The sequence below is a fragment of the Aythya fuligula genome, chromosome 3 (assembly GCF_009819795.1).
Source record: "Aythya fuligula isolate bAytFul2 chromosome 3, bAytFul2.pri, whole genome shotgun sequence".
Lineage (NCBI taxonomy): Eukaryota > Metazoa > Chordata > Aves > Anseriformes > Anatidae > Aythya > Aythya fuligula.
The window spans coordinates 27,258,311-27,274,671 of NC_045561.1; the positions used below are offsets into that span (position 1 = coordinate 27,258,311).

General features: G+C 35.9%; 1 protein-coding gene across 1 annotated transcript in view; it reads left to right on the top strand.

Annotated features, from left to right (window-relative positions):
- The window catches only part of WDR64 (WD repeat domain 64), a 49,686-nt gene extending 33,737 nt beyond the window's left edge, over positions 1-15,949 (top strand). Inside the window, 7 exon segments of the mRNA XM_032183774.1 lie at positions 2,244-2,370; positions 4,255-4,407; positions 5,758-5,816; positions 5,819-5,878; positions 9,487-9,596; positions 10,382-10,570; positions 15,844-15,949. Coding sequence (XP_032039665.1) covers positions 2,244-2,370; positions 4,255-4,407; positions 5,758-5,816; positions 5,819-5,878; positions 9,487-9,596; positions 10,382-10,570; positions 15,844-15,949 — 804 coding nt within the window.
- Positions 15,950-16,361: the final 412 nt, after the last annotated feature.

A 16,361-nucleotide genomic window follows, 5' to 3' on the forward strand; every position in this document is an offset into this window, starting at 1 on the left:
ATAGGGATTTACATTTTGAAACTTTTTTCTTTTTTTTTTTTTTAATTTTCAGCAATGAAAGCTGTTTTTGATTGTAGCCGGTTTTGTTATAAGGTTGACAGATGTCGTGTTCTTGTTTCTTCCTCAGAGTTCTTCCTGACAGATTTCTATGTTGGTATTAGGCAATATGGGCTAAAAGCAATTACTTTGCAAATCAATACAACTTTAACAATAATTTAATACCATCTCTTCTGCAAGTTACCAACATTTCTAGGTCAGCGGCACCCTTACAGTGGTCAATTTAAATTATACATCAAATAGTGTTTCTTGGCATTTCTGTTATGAGACTGGCTGTAAGTCATTTCCTGTTAATGGCATAACTTCTTAATGACCTCAGTAAGTACCTTATGTCATTAAAACATTTATGAAATGTTATGAAAGTGATGAACAGAATTCTATATTCTTTTTTCTGTCTAATCTCTTTCATTTTTTTCTAAGGTGCCAGCTGTTGTACTATCTAATATATCAATCAGAAATAAAACAAGTCATTTTTAAATAAACTTCCAGTCTCACTGTCCAGTGACTGGTCCTCTAATTACACTTGTATCTATTCTTGTTGGGTTATGGCATCTGATCAGGACAGTTTCATGAGGCTTACTGGACTTTCTACACAGTAGGCAAGCTAGTATAGCAACAAGGCTGCTTTTAGCTGTGGGTAAATTAAGTAGGTTCTCAGGAATAAAAATGCAAGAATCTGCACCCAACATGCAGATAAGTTTGGATTTGTAACTACCTTTACCATAATGTTTTTCACCATATAGCAGATTCTGGAAAGAATCAAGAAATGGATGCACATTACAATCCCTTAAGATTTTTCCTAGGATTTTTTTTTTCAACATTATCAGATCTCCAAAATTATTGCTCTTTTAGAGAAATAGCACTCCAGCCCCAGTCATGGCTCTCTGGTTGCTTCTTGTTTACTGGCCAAGGCTATGAAGTTAAAAGTTGAGTGATTGCATCAAGATCATCTAAGGAAACCCATAGAGATCTCCACTGAGTTTCAAGGCTAAGAATAAGGAACAGCTGAGAGAAGAAAATATCCACGGATTGTAGTCCAGGAAGCTGAATTATTCATGTAATATTTCTTTCTTCCTGAGATGCAGTTTAGTTATCAAATTCAGCTGAATATTTCATGGGTTTGTGCTTATGTGTTTTATGGGCTAACATTCTATGGAGCATTTCATCCAAAGATTCAAAGACCTTTGTCAAAGTCCGCAACATTCCAAGTATTGATGGGAACATTTGTGTTAAAAATCCCAATTTGAAATGCAACACTACCTTTTAATAATACATGAATATAAACACCTTGCACAAATGCCTACATAAAACTACAGTTTTGTCAGCTGAATGAGAATTACATGCAGAGGTGGTGACAAAATAACTTTTGATAACATTGTAAGTCTATCTTGCTGGGAAATACGCTACACTAAAAACCGTGGGGTCTGAGAACCTACATCGTGATTTCTTGCAGAATTAATAGCAGTTTGCATGGGATAGCAACAAGTACAACATGGGTTTGATCAGGCAGGATGAATGAATGTTGCCAACATATTACTAACTAGTAATTCTAGAGTCTAAAGCAAATGCCATGTTGTCTGTTGAAACTGAAAGAACTATATACGGGTATAAGAAAGAACTATATCTGGTATATCTACTGTTCCGTAGAGGTTGGTAATGTGACTGTGGGCAGTCGCAGTTGCGTATACAGAGTACAAGAATTGTATGTGCATAAAAATGACCCATCTACAGGATGTCCTGATCCTGATTTCCTTCCAACATCTGCTGTCAGTCAAAGATTTCAGGAATTCCTGATGTGGAACCCTCTGAAATTTATCTTTGTATTATTTGACAAAATTTGTTAGTCCAGTCCAGAATACAAGCTTTTAAACTATCGGCATTTGTCTGTACTTGACTGAAAAGCATGACACAATGGAGTCATTTTGTTATTAAGGAGTAGAATTGATTCTCAGGAGATCTGGTTCTCCTGTGGACTTCTCAGGTCAATATTTCAAGACTCAGCCTTTCTGTGCCGTTTAATTAAAATGACAATAAAGATGTCTTCAGTGTTTGTCTTACTTATTTGGGGATGTAACAATTAACAACATGATCTGCATTAGAGGGTATATTATTTTTGTCATGCAAAAAGAGTAGTTGAAAATCCAATCATGATACAGTATTAGGTTTTCTCCCCCACTCCTCTCTAGCTTTTTTGAGTGTGGAATAGACAGACCCTTTCAATGCTTCAGGTTTTTCATGATAATCAAGGGATTCCTGGAGAGTTGGAGACTCTTGCCATGGTATTTGACAATGATAGTGGCACATTGATTGCAGGTATGCTACTGTAATTAAAGTGTGAGAGCATCCCCCTTCTAGAATGTGGTTTCCCTTATGATTGCATACTACTGAAGTTGAATGCAGGAATAAATTATATGAGATGTATAGAATACTGTGCATTCAGCGTATTTGCACATTAAGACCATCTTGAAGTATGTCTTGTTATATGTTGTGCTAATTTCAATGTGGAAATATTTATGAAAATATCCAGCATGGGAATTAACAGCAGGAACCAGAGGAAATGAGGAAGGCTTCTCTGAAAGCAAGGTGAAGCTTTTTTAGAAACATTAAGCTACATGTAATTTCTTGACTCCATAGCAAGGAGCCTGGAACCTCTGAAGGCCCAGAGATCTGCAGGTGTCCCTAAGGATTTTAGACTTCTTTATTTAGGGCAGAGAACCTAGAAACCAGCGGCTTTTTCTGTCCCAGAAACATGGTCTCTGAAATCCTGGAGTCCTCAGCTTTGAACCTGTCCTGGGGCTATAGATGTCTGAGGATTATCAGGGAAATAAGGTCATTGTCTTTGGAGACAGCTTTTTCTGTCCTTGCAACAAGAACAAGGCACAAAGCTTGTCAAATCTGAAATGAACATGAAATTTCTTATTTTCAGTGACCCGGCAGTTTCTGCTGAATATTTGTGTCAATAAACCTGTTTTAGAAGCCTAAATATATACATCGGATGAGAGTTCACAAATGGTTGCATGTATTTTGGAATTGGCTAAGCATTGCAAAGCTTAAGAAACTTTATCTTCTAGGTCTTATTTAAAAAATGGTCCAAATACTAATCAGAATACTTTTTAAAGATATTTCATTACTAAAAGGTACAGATGGGATCTTCAGTTCAAATTTAAGTTAGTGAGATTTTCAAGGTTTAGTAATCTAGTGATTTTACATAGCTAAGTCCTTGTGAAAATGAGATGGCTTTGCCCTTATAAACAATGATTGGAGCAGTGCCTAAATATCTGTAAAAATCTGGCCCTGAATTCTGTTAATGATTCCATTAAAAGGTTAAGTAAATGTTCCCTTGCTCCTGAACAGGGCAAGAGACTGAGGTTATATGTGAGCAAATTAATCCTTATTGCTATGTACCTGACTTTACAGAGATTTTCAGTTATTGGTTCACTAAAATCAATAAATCATGGCTCACCTTCATGCTTCATTGAATATTGCCACAGCTTTCCTTCTGTGCCCATTTCCAAGCTGCTGGACTGTGTGCCTGGGCTCATGCCAAGTATTAGGCAATTCTGCTCTTTCCTGCATGCTCACTGCTGACTGCTGCTCCTCTGCTGGTAGAAGAGCAATTCAGGAATTGGAATTAGAGGCTGGATTGTGAGCCTGCATTGTAAAAACCTTGCCCTTTCCTTTGTCTTGTCTTCCCCATCTGTCTTTCTGTTATGCAGCCCTTCAGATCAGAGGGCACTGGAAGGTGCAATGCCGTTCAGACCTGCAGTGCTGTATAAAAGAAGGTGCTGGAAAGACCTCATTGGCTGCAGCTAGAATTGCCTTATCTCTAAGACAGTGGTTACCAGAATTTATTTTAGTGATATACTTGCCAGTTCATATTTCATTTATTTGGGTTCCATTCCGACCCACTGTGGTCCAGGGGGATTTACCACTCTTAATGATCTTGGATTCAGGGTATCAATCCCATAAAAGGTAGGCAGGTGGTTGTTTAAGGCAGGGAAATACTTAGCTGTTGTTTAACTGATGTCTTGTGGGGAGCATGGGTAAATGTTTTCTCTTTTCAGGAAACAGACAAGACTTTCTTCTCAAGAAACAGACAAGATTCCTTATGCCCTTCAGAAGAACTCAGAAGAATACCATGTCCTAAATTAAACCTTTCTATAATGTATATATTCTCACTTGTCTCACCATATGCAGGTTCAACTGTCATTGATATTTATCCCCCAACTCACATGATACAAGATATGAAACAGGTTCCACAGACACATGAGAAAAACATCAGTGTTCTGGCTTACAACAGGACTTTTCACCGAGTCCTCACTATCTGCTCTCAGTCAATACTGAAGGTGAGTGTAAGTTGTCATCTGAAATAGTCCTGGCTATCAACTGAAATAGTCTCAGGTTGTTGTTTATTTTGTTTGTTTGTTTATTACAAATAATTGATCGGGCACTTAGATAAGTGATTAGTGTTTATTATTCAAAGTGTTTGTTTTGTGACTATTCTTATGCTCAGATTCTTCTGGGAAGTGGTAGCCATGATAAACAGGATATATATAGTTCAACAGCATTTTTTTGTCAGAAAACTACTTTGCTGACCGCACTACAATTGCTAGGCAGATTGAGCAAGGTTTCAGAGGCTCTGGATTTAGTTAGGATTTATTTCCTTTGGCCACATTTTGATTCACCTGTTCTGTGATGGACAGTGTCAAGAGTAGTGAAAGTCCATTGGCCACCTAATATCTCTAAAGGAAAATTTAAAATGCCACGATGTCAAAATGTGCATCCAATTCATAATTCATGCAAACACAATTACACGTTATTCAGAAGGCATATCTGATGAGCATCTTCTCAAATTTAGGAAGTGTTCGAGTCCCAGACAGCTTAGTGGGATGTAAAAGTACTTTAGACATTCTATGGATTGGTATAAAACATAAAAGAGACTTTGTAAAAACAGTACTGGGTAAAAGATACTACTCTTGGATAAAAAGATTCTTTAATTCTAAAATTGAAAAGTTCCTCTGGTACATACAATGTGGCTAAACTACAGAACCTCATTTTTTGTCCTTTCATTCTCCTGTTGTTCTTGTTCTTTTTTCTGAATCTGATTCTTTTTGACTAGCAGTTCTGGAGACAATTTTCTGACTTCCATGGATCCTTTTTTAAAAAATTTCCTAGAACATCTTGTTCTGAGCATTCAGGATATCGAGTCATACAGTGAGGGAAAAGCATTGAATATAATAGCCAGTTAACAAGAAAAATGAAGTGAAAGAGATGTCTCTCATTTGTTGCTTTTTATCACAACATTATTTGTGTTGAAGCTGTAATGAAAAGATTAATTTACCATTTACGTTTGAACCTCTAAAAATAGTCACCATGCAAGTGTAAGAAAATCCATAGGCAAATATAATGAATTGTTACAGGTATGCTGAGGATCTGCAGTTTTGTTCATTGCTGATGGGGTTAAGTGGCAAGATTTATAGGGTGAAGTAGGTTCTCTTATTGGGCCAGTTGGTGATGCATGCCATTCCTTTGCTTGTTTGTGTAAAGGTTTGTCTATATTGTACATTCAATAAAGATGTTATTTCTCATTGTAAATCCCCACCTTCTTTAGGTCATGATGGCTACAACACCAAGAACAAATTGTGTGAGGAGTTTTAAAGGATGTACTACAAATAATTATTTTATTTTATTTTTTTTAAGTCTGGGACCTAGAAACAGGATATCAAATATATCAGATTGAAGATGCACATGGGCTTAAGCCATTGAAGTGACCTGTGCAGCCATTGAAATAAATGGTTTTTATCTTGCTACTTGGGCATGGGATGGTAAAGCAATTAAATAATTATTACCTTTTTATTATGTTTATGTAAAATGACAAATGGCATGAGTGATCAGAACTTGGCTGCTGGGGCTCTGTTACTTTGCTTGCCTATTGGTCTATGGAAGGCTATCTGCAAAGCTGTTTGTCTGAAAAGGTGTTTCCTCATAGGTCTTAGGGCCTAGATCTTTATAGCACTGTAAGTAAATGGCTCCAAATGCATGGTAGGTTTTATTTTTATTTTATTATTATTATTATTTTGTAGTGTCTAAGCTCAATTTTGTGGTAAACATCAGAATATATCTCTCTCTGTGTTTCCATTTTTTTAACCTTGTGTTATTTAGCATACATCAGTTATAGATGATGTGAAAAGAGCTCTCCAATATATTCACATGTGCTACACTGAATTCTGCAACAAACCTTAATATTTTTGTGAGCTGTTAACATAGCAGAATAATACTTCTCACATTCAAATATTCATGAGTGCACGCACACCTGAAGTATTAAAACATGAAAAATATGAAAGCTTTCTTTTCTTTCCAAAGAAAAATATGAAAGAGGAAATGCCCTTTTTCCATTCAGAATACTGACTAATGTTTATTACTTGTACTTGGCTACAGAGACTAAACCCCGTTATGGATTTTAAGAGCATGACAAAAGGTGAATGCTATCAAGTCCCACACAACTGGAGCCATGTAACAGCTGCTTCACTTAAGCTAATACTCTAGCTCCTTTTTCCCACTAGCTGTGTGAGACAAGTCCAGCAACCAGCAATAGCATTTTGAAATATCTATTCTTCCATATAGACTATTTATAGAAAGATAGGCAATTTGAGGAGAAAGATGAAAAAAAAAAAAATCCCTAAGGCTGTGAGTGTCACTAATCAATTTTGCCTAGTTCTAGCAAACACTTTAAACAGATCAGTAGCAATAATTCAAAAATACTTATTGCTTTTTTTTTTTTTTTTTTTTTTTTGGCCTTTAAATTAAGGGGGGGTTTTGAAGTGGCATGAATTGAAAACTTGTTTAATTTTCTTCAGTTCAAAGAGTACAAAGGTTGATCTGGGGAAAATGCTCATTTCAACTTGAAATGTTTAGCTCTCAGATACTTGGAAGAAAGCGGAAATGAAAAGTTTTGTTTCACAGAAAAAAAAAAAAATCCTCTGTTGATAGTCCTCTTCACTCAATAAGCCCATGGTACATGTCAGTCCATTGGAGACATAGACTCAATTCCTATTTCTGTCTAGATGGTTTTGAACCTACAGGTCCCACAAGGGTTTTTCAAATATTATGCTACAGGATATAACGCAGCACAAAAGGCAAAGGGGAATCTTTCTTGTTTCTCTTAGAGCAATTCCAGTTTGCATTGTATTCTTAACTGTGCAGGGAACCACAAGATAAGAATGATCTGTGCACCCAGGTCAAAGCTGAAATCTCTTTGTACCATAGGTAGTAAAAACAACTTCTGTTCTGGCTTTATCTCTTCTTTTTATTTATTTATTTATTTTTTAACCTCCTCATGTATGAGGGGGAAATCATTGTTTTGTAAGTACAGTATTTTACTCATAGTTCATACATGACTGTCTTGAATGCCAGAAACAATGTACTTTTCTAACATTAATGTAGCTGGTTAACTTTGATGTAAGTTACTTCACTTTTCTTTTAAACACTAATTCTCAAGAAAATACTTGGCTGAATGAAATGTACACCATTGCACTGGGTTTCTGTTTTTCCTGTTACAGGCACATTCTTTACCTACTCTTCACTGTCATTAATGCATCATAACTGATTAACTAATTTTGAAAAACTATGTCTAAAACTTTTAGGTTACTTACATTTGGGGAAATAAAATGTTTAAATTTTTAGATTTTGAATAAAGTCTACAACCTTTTCTGGGAACAATACACAACCTATCTGATATATCTGGTACAAACATCTTCATTTTCAGGTGTAAAATTAATGAGAATAGCCAAGCTTCAATTCCTCAAGCATCTGGTAAATGCCGTGTTGTTCCTTGTACATAGTGCTTCCTCTTCCAGGTAACTGCGTGCCTTGTATCTTCCACCATGACAGGTGTGCTCATTTGGAATTCTGTTGTATTAAACTGATGTAATTTTTTATCTAAGATAGCATATTTAAACTGGGTTGCTGCTCTTATGCTGTCAGAATTTGGATGGATCAAGGTTTGGTTTTTGGTTCTGCTGTTGTTGTTTTATTTTTTTTTTTTGATTTGTTTCAAAACCAAGCAAGAGTTTGAAGCTGGTGCTGAAAATGAAGAGGATTTTCCATTCCCCATTGATTCAAATCTGTACATGAGTTCAGGAAGGCAGCATGCACTGAAAATGATTTTTTTTATTCATGGAAAAGTAACCACCCTATTACCTATTCATCTGATACTCTCCCTTTGTCCTTTTGTGGTCGTGCCTCTGAGCATATATACTTCTCATGACTTTTGCACCCTTCTCTTTTTTCTGTAGTGCTACTACTAAATTCTTGTTCCCATTATAGATTTTCCTTTTTAGAAGGTCAACTACTCTATCAGCCTCCTTGCTTGCTTGCAGATGTACAGTCCTAGAAACCAAATGTGATCAGTATGAAGGCTGGAATTACACAAAAGATTCCTGTCTAGTAGTAGAAACAAGGGAGATAACAAGCAACCACATCAGGAAACAGGGAGTTTTCTCAGGAAACTAAGCAGTAATGGGTCATAAGGAAAATGGTTCTTTGATTCTAGTTTCACATGGGTGTACTGGGAGGTTGTAAAAGATTAAGCTTTCATTATGTATGCATATCATCAAACAATATCCATTTTACCAGCATTGAAATATAGTTCAATCCCTAAAAAACTCCCTAGAAAACTGTCTGGACAAGATTAATCTTATTTTTTACTCTTGTCATTCAAGGAAAAAAACAACTTTACATTTTTCCATTTCAAATATATTTAAAGATACATTACTCACAAATAGTATTTGTATTTGTTTGCATATTAATAAATAGTACATTGTTTTCTACTTTGTGTGCTTGACAATGACCTGAAATCTTTTCATCATTCTGCTCAGCATTTATCAAGAGCATATGGTAGCAACAAGCAAATGTGTGGCAATAATGAAATGTATTGATTTTTTCTTTTTTTCTTTTTTAATCAGAGGGATGTATTATGTGCTGGAGCATTGTGTCATTCTTAGAAGATCCACAAAATAGCAAAAGAATAAGGAAAAATCTGATATATTTTCTTAACCTGAACAGTATAAGAGGGTAAGACAAATAGAGAAAAATGGATTCAGACTTCTACAGGGACTAAAACTGTTTCCTGAACATAAAGGTCATGTCTTTTGCTTTCAATAATAATTTGATGCTGTGAAAAACAAGAGAAAACATAACTAAAATGCTGCCAGCATTATTCTAGTGTGTTCAAAGAGGTTATGTTAAGAATTTATTTATCCCTGTCCCCTGAGCAGTTTCTACCATGTGTCATTTCCAGCCTTTTTGTTGGAGGGAATAATATTTCACCTCTTAATTTTCAGACAGCCATACTGATGAACCCAGTAAGCCAGTAACCATGGTGGCATACAGAACTGCCTGAAATGTGGTTATGTTGCTTTTTTCCCTCAGCAAATAAAGGAGTAGCTCTGCTGGAGGGCACATTCTACTGAAGTGGTTGGCTTATTTCATGAAGAGGAGAAAAACGTGGTAGTGACAGCATCTGTTGATGGTTCAGTCAGGTACAAAATGATATAATACTTCTTAATTCTATGGCCAGTCAGTTGAACAGTCTCCAAAGGTCCTCTTCTTGCTAGACTTGCATATAGGCTAATAGGTGTGTTTTCTGTTCTGCACCTGCAAGAACGATTTTTTTAATGTAACACTTCCATTTTTCCCATGAAGTCATACCTTTTACAGACTGTCATTTTCTATCAACAAGGTGACCTTGAATGCATGGGTAACAGTCCCATATGACTTCCTTTTCTCAATCCATTTTAGCTTTCAGTACTTTCTAAGTTAACACGGGTCCTTAACATTACAATGTATCAAATTAAACCATTTCACTCTCAAGCCTTTTTATAGACAACTGCATAATTCTTTCTTGGCTAGTAAGTACATTTGAAGTTTTTGTTTGTTTGTTTTGTTTTGTTTTTTAATTTTATGTTTATTGTTGGGGAGAGATTGCTAAGGAATTTTTGTGTAGATCCTACTGTGGTGGCAGTACCTTACAGTTAGAGCAGTTCAGGATATTGGTGCCTTTACTCCTCAATTTCTGATAAAAATGAACTGTGATTGTTTTCTGATTTTTCCAACATCCTTCTGAGATTATTTTTTCTCTCAAGTTATTTAAATGATAAACTGATCTTTAATATCGTGTGTTTTTTTTTAATGACTTACACACTGCACTCTAGTACAATGCTGCAGAACCTGATCATGTATACAAACATTTTTCATGTTTGCTCCACTTCTAAAATGATCCATTTTTCCTTTCTGTCCTTTGGGAACACTTCTTCTATATCTATAGACTATGGCATGCCACAAATGAATGCTATCTTGGTTACTTTGGACAGCTCAGGAAGTTTGAATTATCAGACATCACTCAATTGATTTTGCCTTGTGATGTTAATAGCTTTCCCATTATAATTAAAGAGGAAAGCAAGCATATGGAAAATAAAAAGAAATTTGAATATCCTCTAATGCTGGACATGGACAGGTAAGATCTTAAACATTTATATATAAGTATGACTTGGGGAACAGTTCTGAAAATATTATACTTAAAAAGCATCTTTTGACTGAAGGTCATAAAAATAAAAATAATTCCTATGAGGTATTCACTATAATCCTCTTTTTTTTTTTTTTTTTTTTTTTTTAAATTAATATGGTTTTACAAATCATTAATAAATCTCTTAGATGTTATAACTAGGTGGCTGTTAGGATTAGGTGATGGTCAGGATTTGAATTGAGTAATAGTGATGACTATATAATTGCTTCAGATTTTAGCCTTATTTAGAGTCTGTATGTTATGTATGTTAGCAGCCTGTTTCTCTTCTAATTGCACAAGCTGATATACTTCTGGGATCCCTAAAGCTTTATTGAAAAAGCTTAATGTGAATAGCTTCATCCCAGAAACAACCTTTCTGTTTAAAAAGTGGTCTTATTAAGTTTGCTGGGATGTTGTAGACATATTCACATACTCACATACTATAGATCATAACAGTCTGATACAGGCATGTTGTATGTTCAATAGCAGTTTTAATTCTAGGTAGAGTTCTCAAGGGATGTGGGTTGGCTACAAGACAAGCCAGTAATACTTGGTCCTTTAGCTAAGGCTGTAGGAAGTCAAATTTCTAGTCCTGGAGCTCCCTGTTTTATTAATCATTGGGTTAAGCAAATGCAGAAGCTACATGCACATGGTCTTTAGTGACAAGGCAATTCAAGCCTAGGAAAAAAATATTTCACAGCTTAAGAAAATCACGCATGCTTTAATGTTAAGGTTTCATGTGCCATGTGCACTTTTTAGGCTGCCTTTTAACCAAAGCACTTTGGGACAATGGGAAAGCTCAAAGATCCTTTAGTGTTAGCCCATCTAGGCCAGTATCCTGGAAGCACTTATGATTACATATAGTTCTTACTAATGTGAGTAGTGCCACTGAAGTCAGAATAGTAACTCATCAGTGAAGAGAAGTTCTTGGCTGTGTTTGAAGGACTACTCCCTATAGTCCTTTTGAACAGGCAGCAACGAGGCTGAAACCTCTAGAATCAAAGATACTATAATTAAAGGCAGCTAACCTTAAAGAAACTTTGCATAAATGACATGCCTGTGTCAAACACGACTACTTTTTTAAGGACCCTTCAAATATTTCAGTAAAGGAAAACAGGTAGCATACATTTAAAACACAATAATTAGACTGGAAGCAAATGAGAAGCCTTTTTAACTTTTAAAAAAAAAAAAAAAAAAAAAAAAAACAAAAAAAAAAACAGTCACATGCTGTGCAACAGAAAGTTTCAGTCTTATCATTCTATATGATCTGTATGCTGCCACCTCAAGAGTAGCTCAATTCTCTGGATTAATTGTACCAAATAGTATAATGGACAGGTAGCCTACTTTTGCTAGCCAATACTTATCCAAGAGTCAGTGTTACTTATATGTGCTAGGCTTTGCTCTTCACAGGATACAGGAGCTTCTCTTGGGTTAAGTCAACTTATCTTCCTGGTGTTAATACTGTTCCCTTATTGGATAGCTGTCATATAATTCACCAAGTTAATATTTTAGAATTTTTAATAATAATTCACATTATAAATGTTAATAACAGATATTCCCTAAATGTGCATATATATGAAAAGGTACAAACCCAGCTGAATAGCATAGGTGCTAGTTTAAATGAGTGTCTCAGGTGACATACTGAAAAATGTCAGCAGGAAGACAGACCCATAAAGAAAAATTGTATCAGCTTCTCTCTGTAGTTTATGATTCCTTAGCTTGTGTGTTATGACATTTTTTCTGATTATAAAATTAAACTGTGTTAATCTGCACTGATAGATATTTTAATTTAGATCATTCCTTCTTGTGATTAACTTTGGAAACCAGATATATGACCAGAGGAAACTCTCTTTGTTATTACAGTGGCATAGAGGAATTGTAGTAAGAACTGAGAGAAATGATGAAAACCCATTATCAGACTGCACTCAGATTTGCTAACTAGTGTTTTATGTATCAATTTATCTAGCCTCCTAAAGATGACAAACCAGTGTCTGGATTGACAAAGTTTGATTGAAGCACTTTATGGCACCTTTGAAGCTCCCAATATAAATCATATTTTGATTATATGGAATAATTTACACATCAAAATAATTTTATTTTGAAGCAATTAAGAATGTCAAATTCAAAATTGCCACTTAGATAGGAGCATCTGATTTTTTTCTTTCTTCTTCTGCTTTATGTGCACAGGTGGAAATCATTGACCAGATAACCTTCAATTTCCTAAACATGTTGACATAATTCAAGACTTGAAGTTTTTCAAAGCTTTGGCTTTTCCAAAGGTATGCAATGTATATGACAGATTTGTTTCAGTTCTGTGCAATATATTATGAATTGCAACTGCATTTCTCATTTATAAAACAGCCATAAATAACCCTATATATTCTCATTCAGTGGACAAGCTAGAACAAAAAATGCAGTAACAGAGAGATCAAAAAAATCAAAAATTCTGTGGTTTTCATTCTCATTGTTTCACGCTTCCAAGTTCCATTTATATGAAAGAACACAATGATTCACTTGCTTGGCTTAACAGCCTAAAAACAAACAAAAAACAACAACAATAAAATCTAGGATTCTCACATACTCCAACAGAAATCCTAAATATCCCAGTTCTACCTGAAGGGTGTGTGAAAATGCTAGAACGACAGTGGTTATGTATAATTGTTCTTTCAAGGTTCCCATGAAATCAGATTCCAAGAGAATCCTGAGTCAGTTTGGATATCATTATGAACAATTTCTATGCCTCTAACTGAATAATGGTCCATCTTTACTTGGCTTAGCCCTTAAAACTTCTTTTGTTGGAGTTGTACTAGAAAAGGGAAAAGATACAAATTCTATGGCCACTTGCAAAATAAAGAAACAAACAAAAAAACGGCTTCCATTAACACCTTTCTGACCATTCTCTCCCACCACTAAACAGCTAGTGAGGGGTATGAACTCAACATCCTCTCCTAAAATCTGTGGTACTGTGTCTCCTATGTACCACAATCTGTTATCCTAATGTGGTCAGCTAAGATTCAAACAGTAGTCAATAAAAGACATTATTCCATGTGACCATTTCTCTCAGTGTATCTTGGGTGAAATGATGACAAGGTGAGTGGAAGATACTTCTCTGTTGCTTATTGCCCTGTCTTACCACCTTGTACTGGGTCTGGCTGGAATGTTAACTTTCCCAGCAGCAGCCCATACAGTGCCGTACTCTGTACTTGTAGCTGGAACAGCAGTGTTATCACACCAGTGTTGTGTCTACTGCTGAGCAGCAGTGGCACAGCATTGGGCCTTTCTCTAACCCTCCTAGGGGGTGGGCAAAAAGTGAGGAGAGAAACATCACTAGGGCAGCTGACCTAAACCAATCAAAGGGATATTCCATACCATGTGGTGTCACACTCAGCAATAAAAGGTGGAAACAGGAAGAAGAGGGGAGGAGTGGGCTCTCGTTGAGAAGACGTTGGTCCTCCTCTCGAACACCGGCTGCGTGCGTTGAGGCCTTCCTTCAAGGACGTGGTCAATCATCGCTCATTTGTGGGAAGTAGAGAGTAATTTCTTTCCTCTGCACTTCCATATAGCTTTCATTTATTTTGTTTGTTTGTTTTCCTCCCTTTTTCCCCTTTCCCTTTTACTTCCCCTTAGTTAAATTGTTTAGTTCATGGTAGTCTTTATTTAATTATTATAATTATTTCCCTTTAATTAAATTATCCTTATCTCAACCCGTGAGTTGTTCTTTGCTTTACTTCTCCCCCTCCTCATCTAAAGGAGGGGGAGTGAGAGAGCGGTTGTGGGGTTTAGCTGCCCAGCATGGTAAAACCACCACACACCTCCTTTCTCTTGTTTCCTGGGACACCAAGGATCAGTTCTCATCTCATATGGATGATTGACTAGTTTGAGCTAGTGGATTACTTGCTGCTAGGTAAAGGTAGCCAAGCATACAGTTTTGAGACATTCTGTCATTTCACCTGAAGGAAGCAACAAGTTGACAAGCTCCCTTAAGTAACAGTTATACCAGTCATGGATGCTGCACAGTCTCTGAAGTGGCCCGTGTTTAAATCACAGGGAAACTACTGGAGCTGGTTGTGCTGTAGGAGCATACATTGTTGTTCAACAGCTCTAGACAACAATGTATAATAAGAGAGAACAGTGTTAGTGGGGAGAAAAAAAAAAAAAAAAAAAAGGTTGATGTTGGGTATAAAACATGAATTTTAATGTAGCAGAGTCAGTGGTTGAAAACATGGTGGGACAAGTCAGTAGTTTCATGTTCAAAAACATTAGCACTGGAGTACCCTTGTGATTGGGATTTTGATGAGAAAAAAGGTATGATTTCCTTTTATTAGCCTTAGAGATGAACAAAACAGTGGACTTCAGTTTTTATTTCATACTAGAAAAAAAATGTAAGTAGAAAATCTCTGTACATTGTACCATTTTGAATTAAACTCATGTTTTCAACTATTTCAAGGTTTAGGTATACTTTTTTTCCTCATTGGAGGACCATAAGTTGTTCTACTAGGGTGAAATCACTGCTATATTGTGTAAGAACAGTTATATTTCCTGCCCTGTCTTTAAGTATAATACCTACATAAGTATCAGGATTCAGGTGAGCGTGGATGAACTTGATGTATTTTCAGTAATTCAGAGCTTCCTACAGTTTACAGCAGTAATGCCCTTTTGTTCATCTGCATTTTTCCTAACAGTTTGCTGAGGTGTTTGGGATTTGCACAGCCCAACAAAGATAGCCAGAGTAACAGGCCTGTGATGAAGCTATCATTTGGGAGAGAGTTCTTACTGTATTAATTACCCTTTGGCTAGATTTCCATTGTCCTCTAATAACATACATCCAACAAACCTGACAAGTAACCTGAAAATGATTCCTGTATTGAACTTAGCCAAGATGTTAATAGGTGATGTAACTACATAAGTATTTAAAACTAGCTTTAGTTTAGGTGATAAAAAAACATTTTGCTATTAACTGTCTTTATTTGTTGTCCCAGGGGAAGCTGGAATCTTGCTAGTTGTGCCTTTTCTATAGCAGAAAGATCTCTTTCTAATTTAGAAATGTTCAAAACTTGTGCATAAAACACAATCTATCTACATAGTAATTGCATTCCTTTCTTCAGATAACATGAATGTTACTATGCTGTTCAATAACAAAAGTAATATGCAACAGCATTTCTTTATTACCTTTTGTCTTGAGCTAGTAATGCACTGACTTTGGTTTCCCTTGATCAGATCCACAGGCAACCTTTGGAAATTTTTGAGTCAGGAAACAGAGTATGTGGTGCAGTATTTGGGTCACTTCCCATATATGAAGTAAGCACAAGCGTTTTCCAACTTTTGCAGTAACATTAATGTACCAGAAGCCATTAGAACTAGTAAATGGTTACAATCACATACTTGGACATTTTATTTTTAAATGCTTCTCAATTTAATTTTCTCACATGGTTTGCATCACTACCAATTATATCCAACTTCTTATGATTAACTGCTTTAAAGATTAAGGGCCATATATCTGCAAAAATACTTGTATTGCTAGCCATACAGACATCTCTGAAGAATAAAAAATATCTGGGATGTAACTAATTTTCTTCACAGCAGCCCATATGATTACCGTGTTTTAGATTTGTGACTAAGAGTATGGTAACAGGACAGTGTTGTAGCTATTGCTGAGCATTGCCTGCACTGTGTCAAGGTGTTTTCCCCACCCTCAGTGAGTAGAATGTGGGTGCACAAGAAGCTGGGAAGGACCACAGCTGGG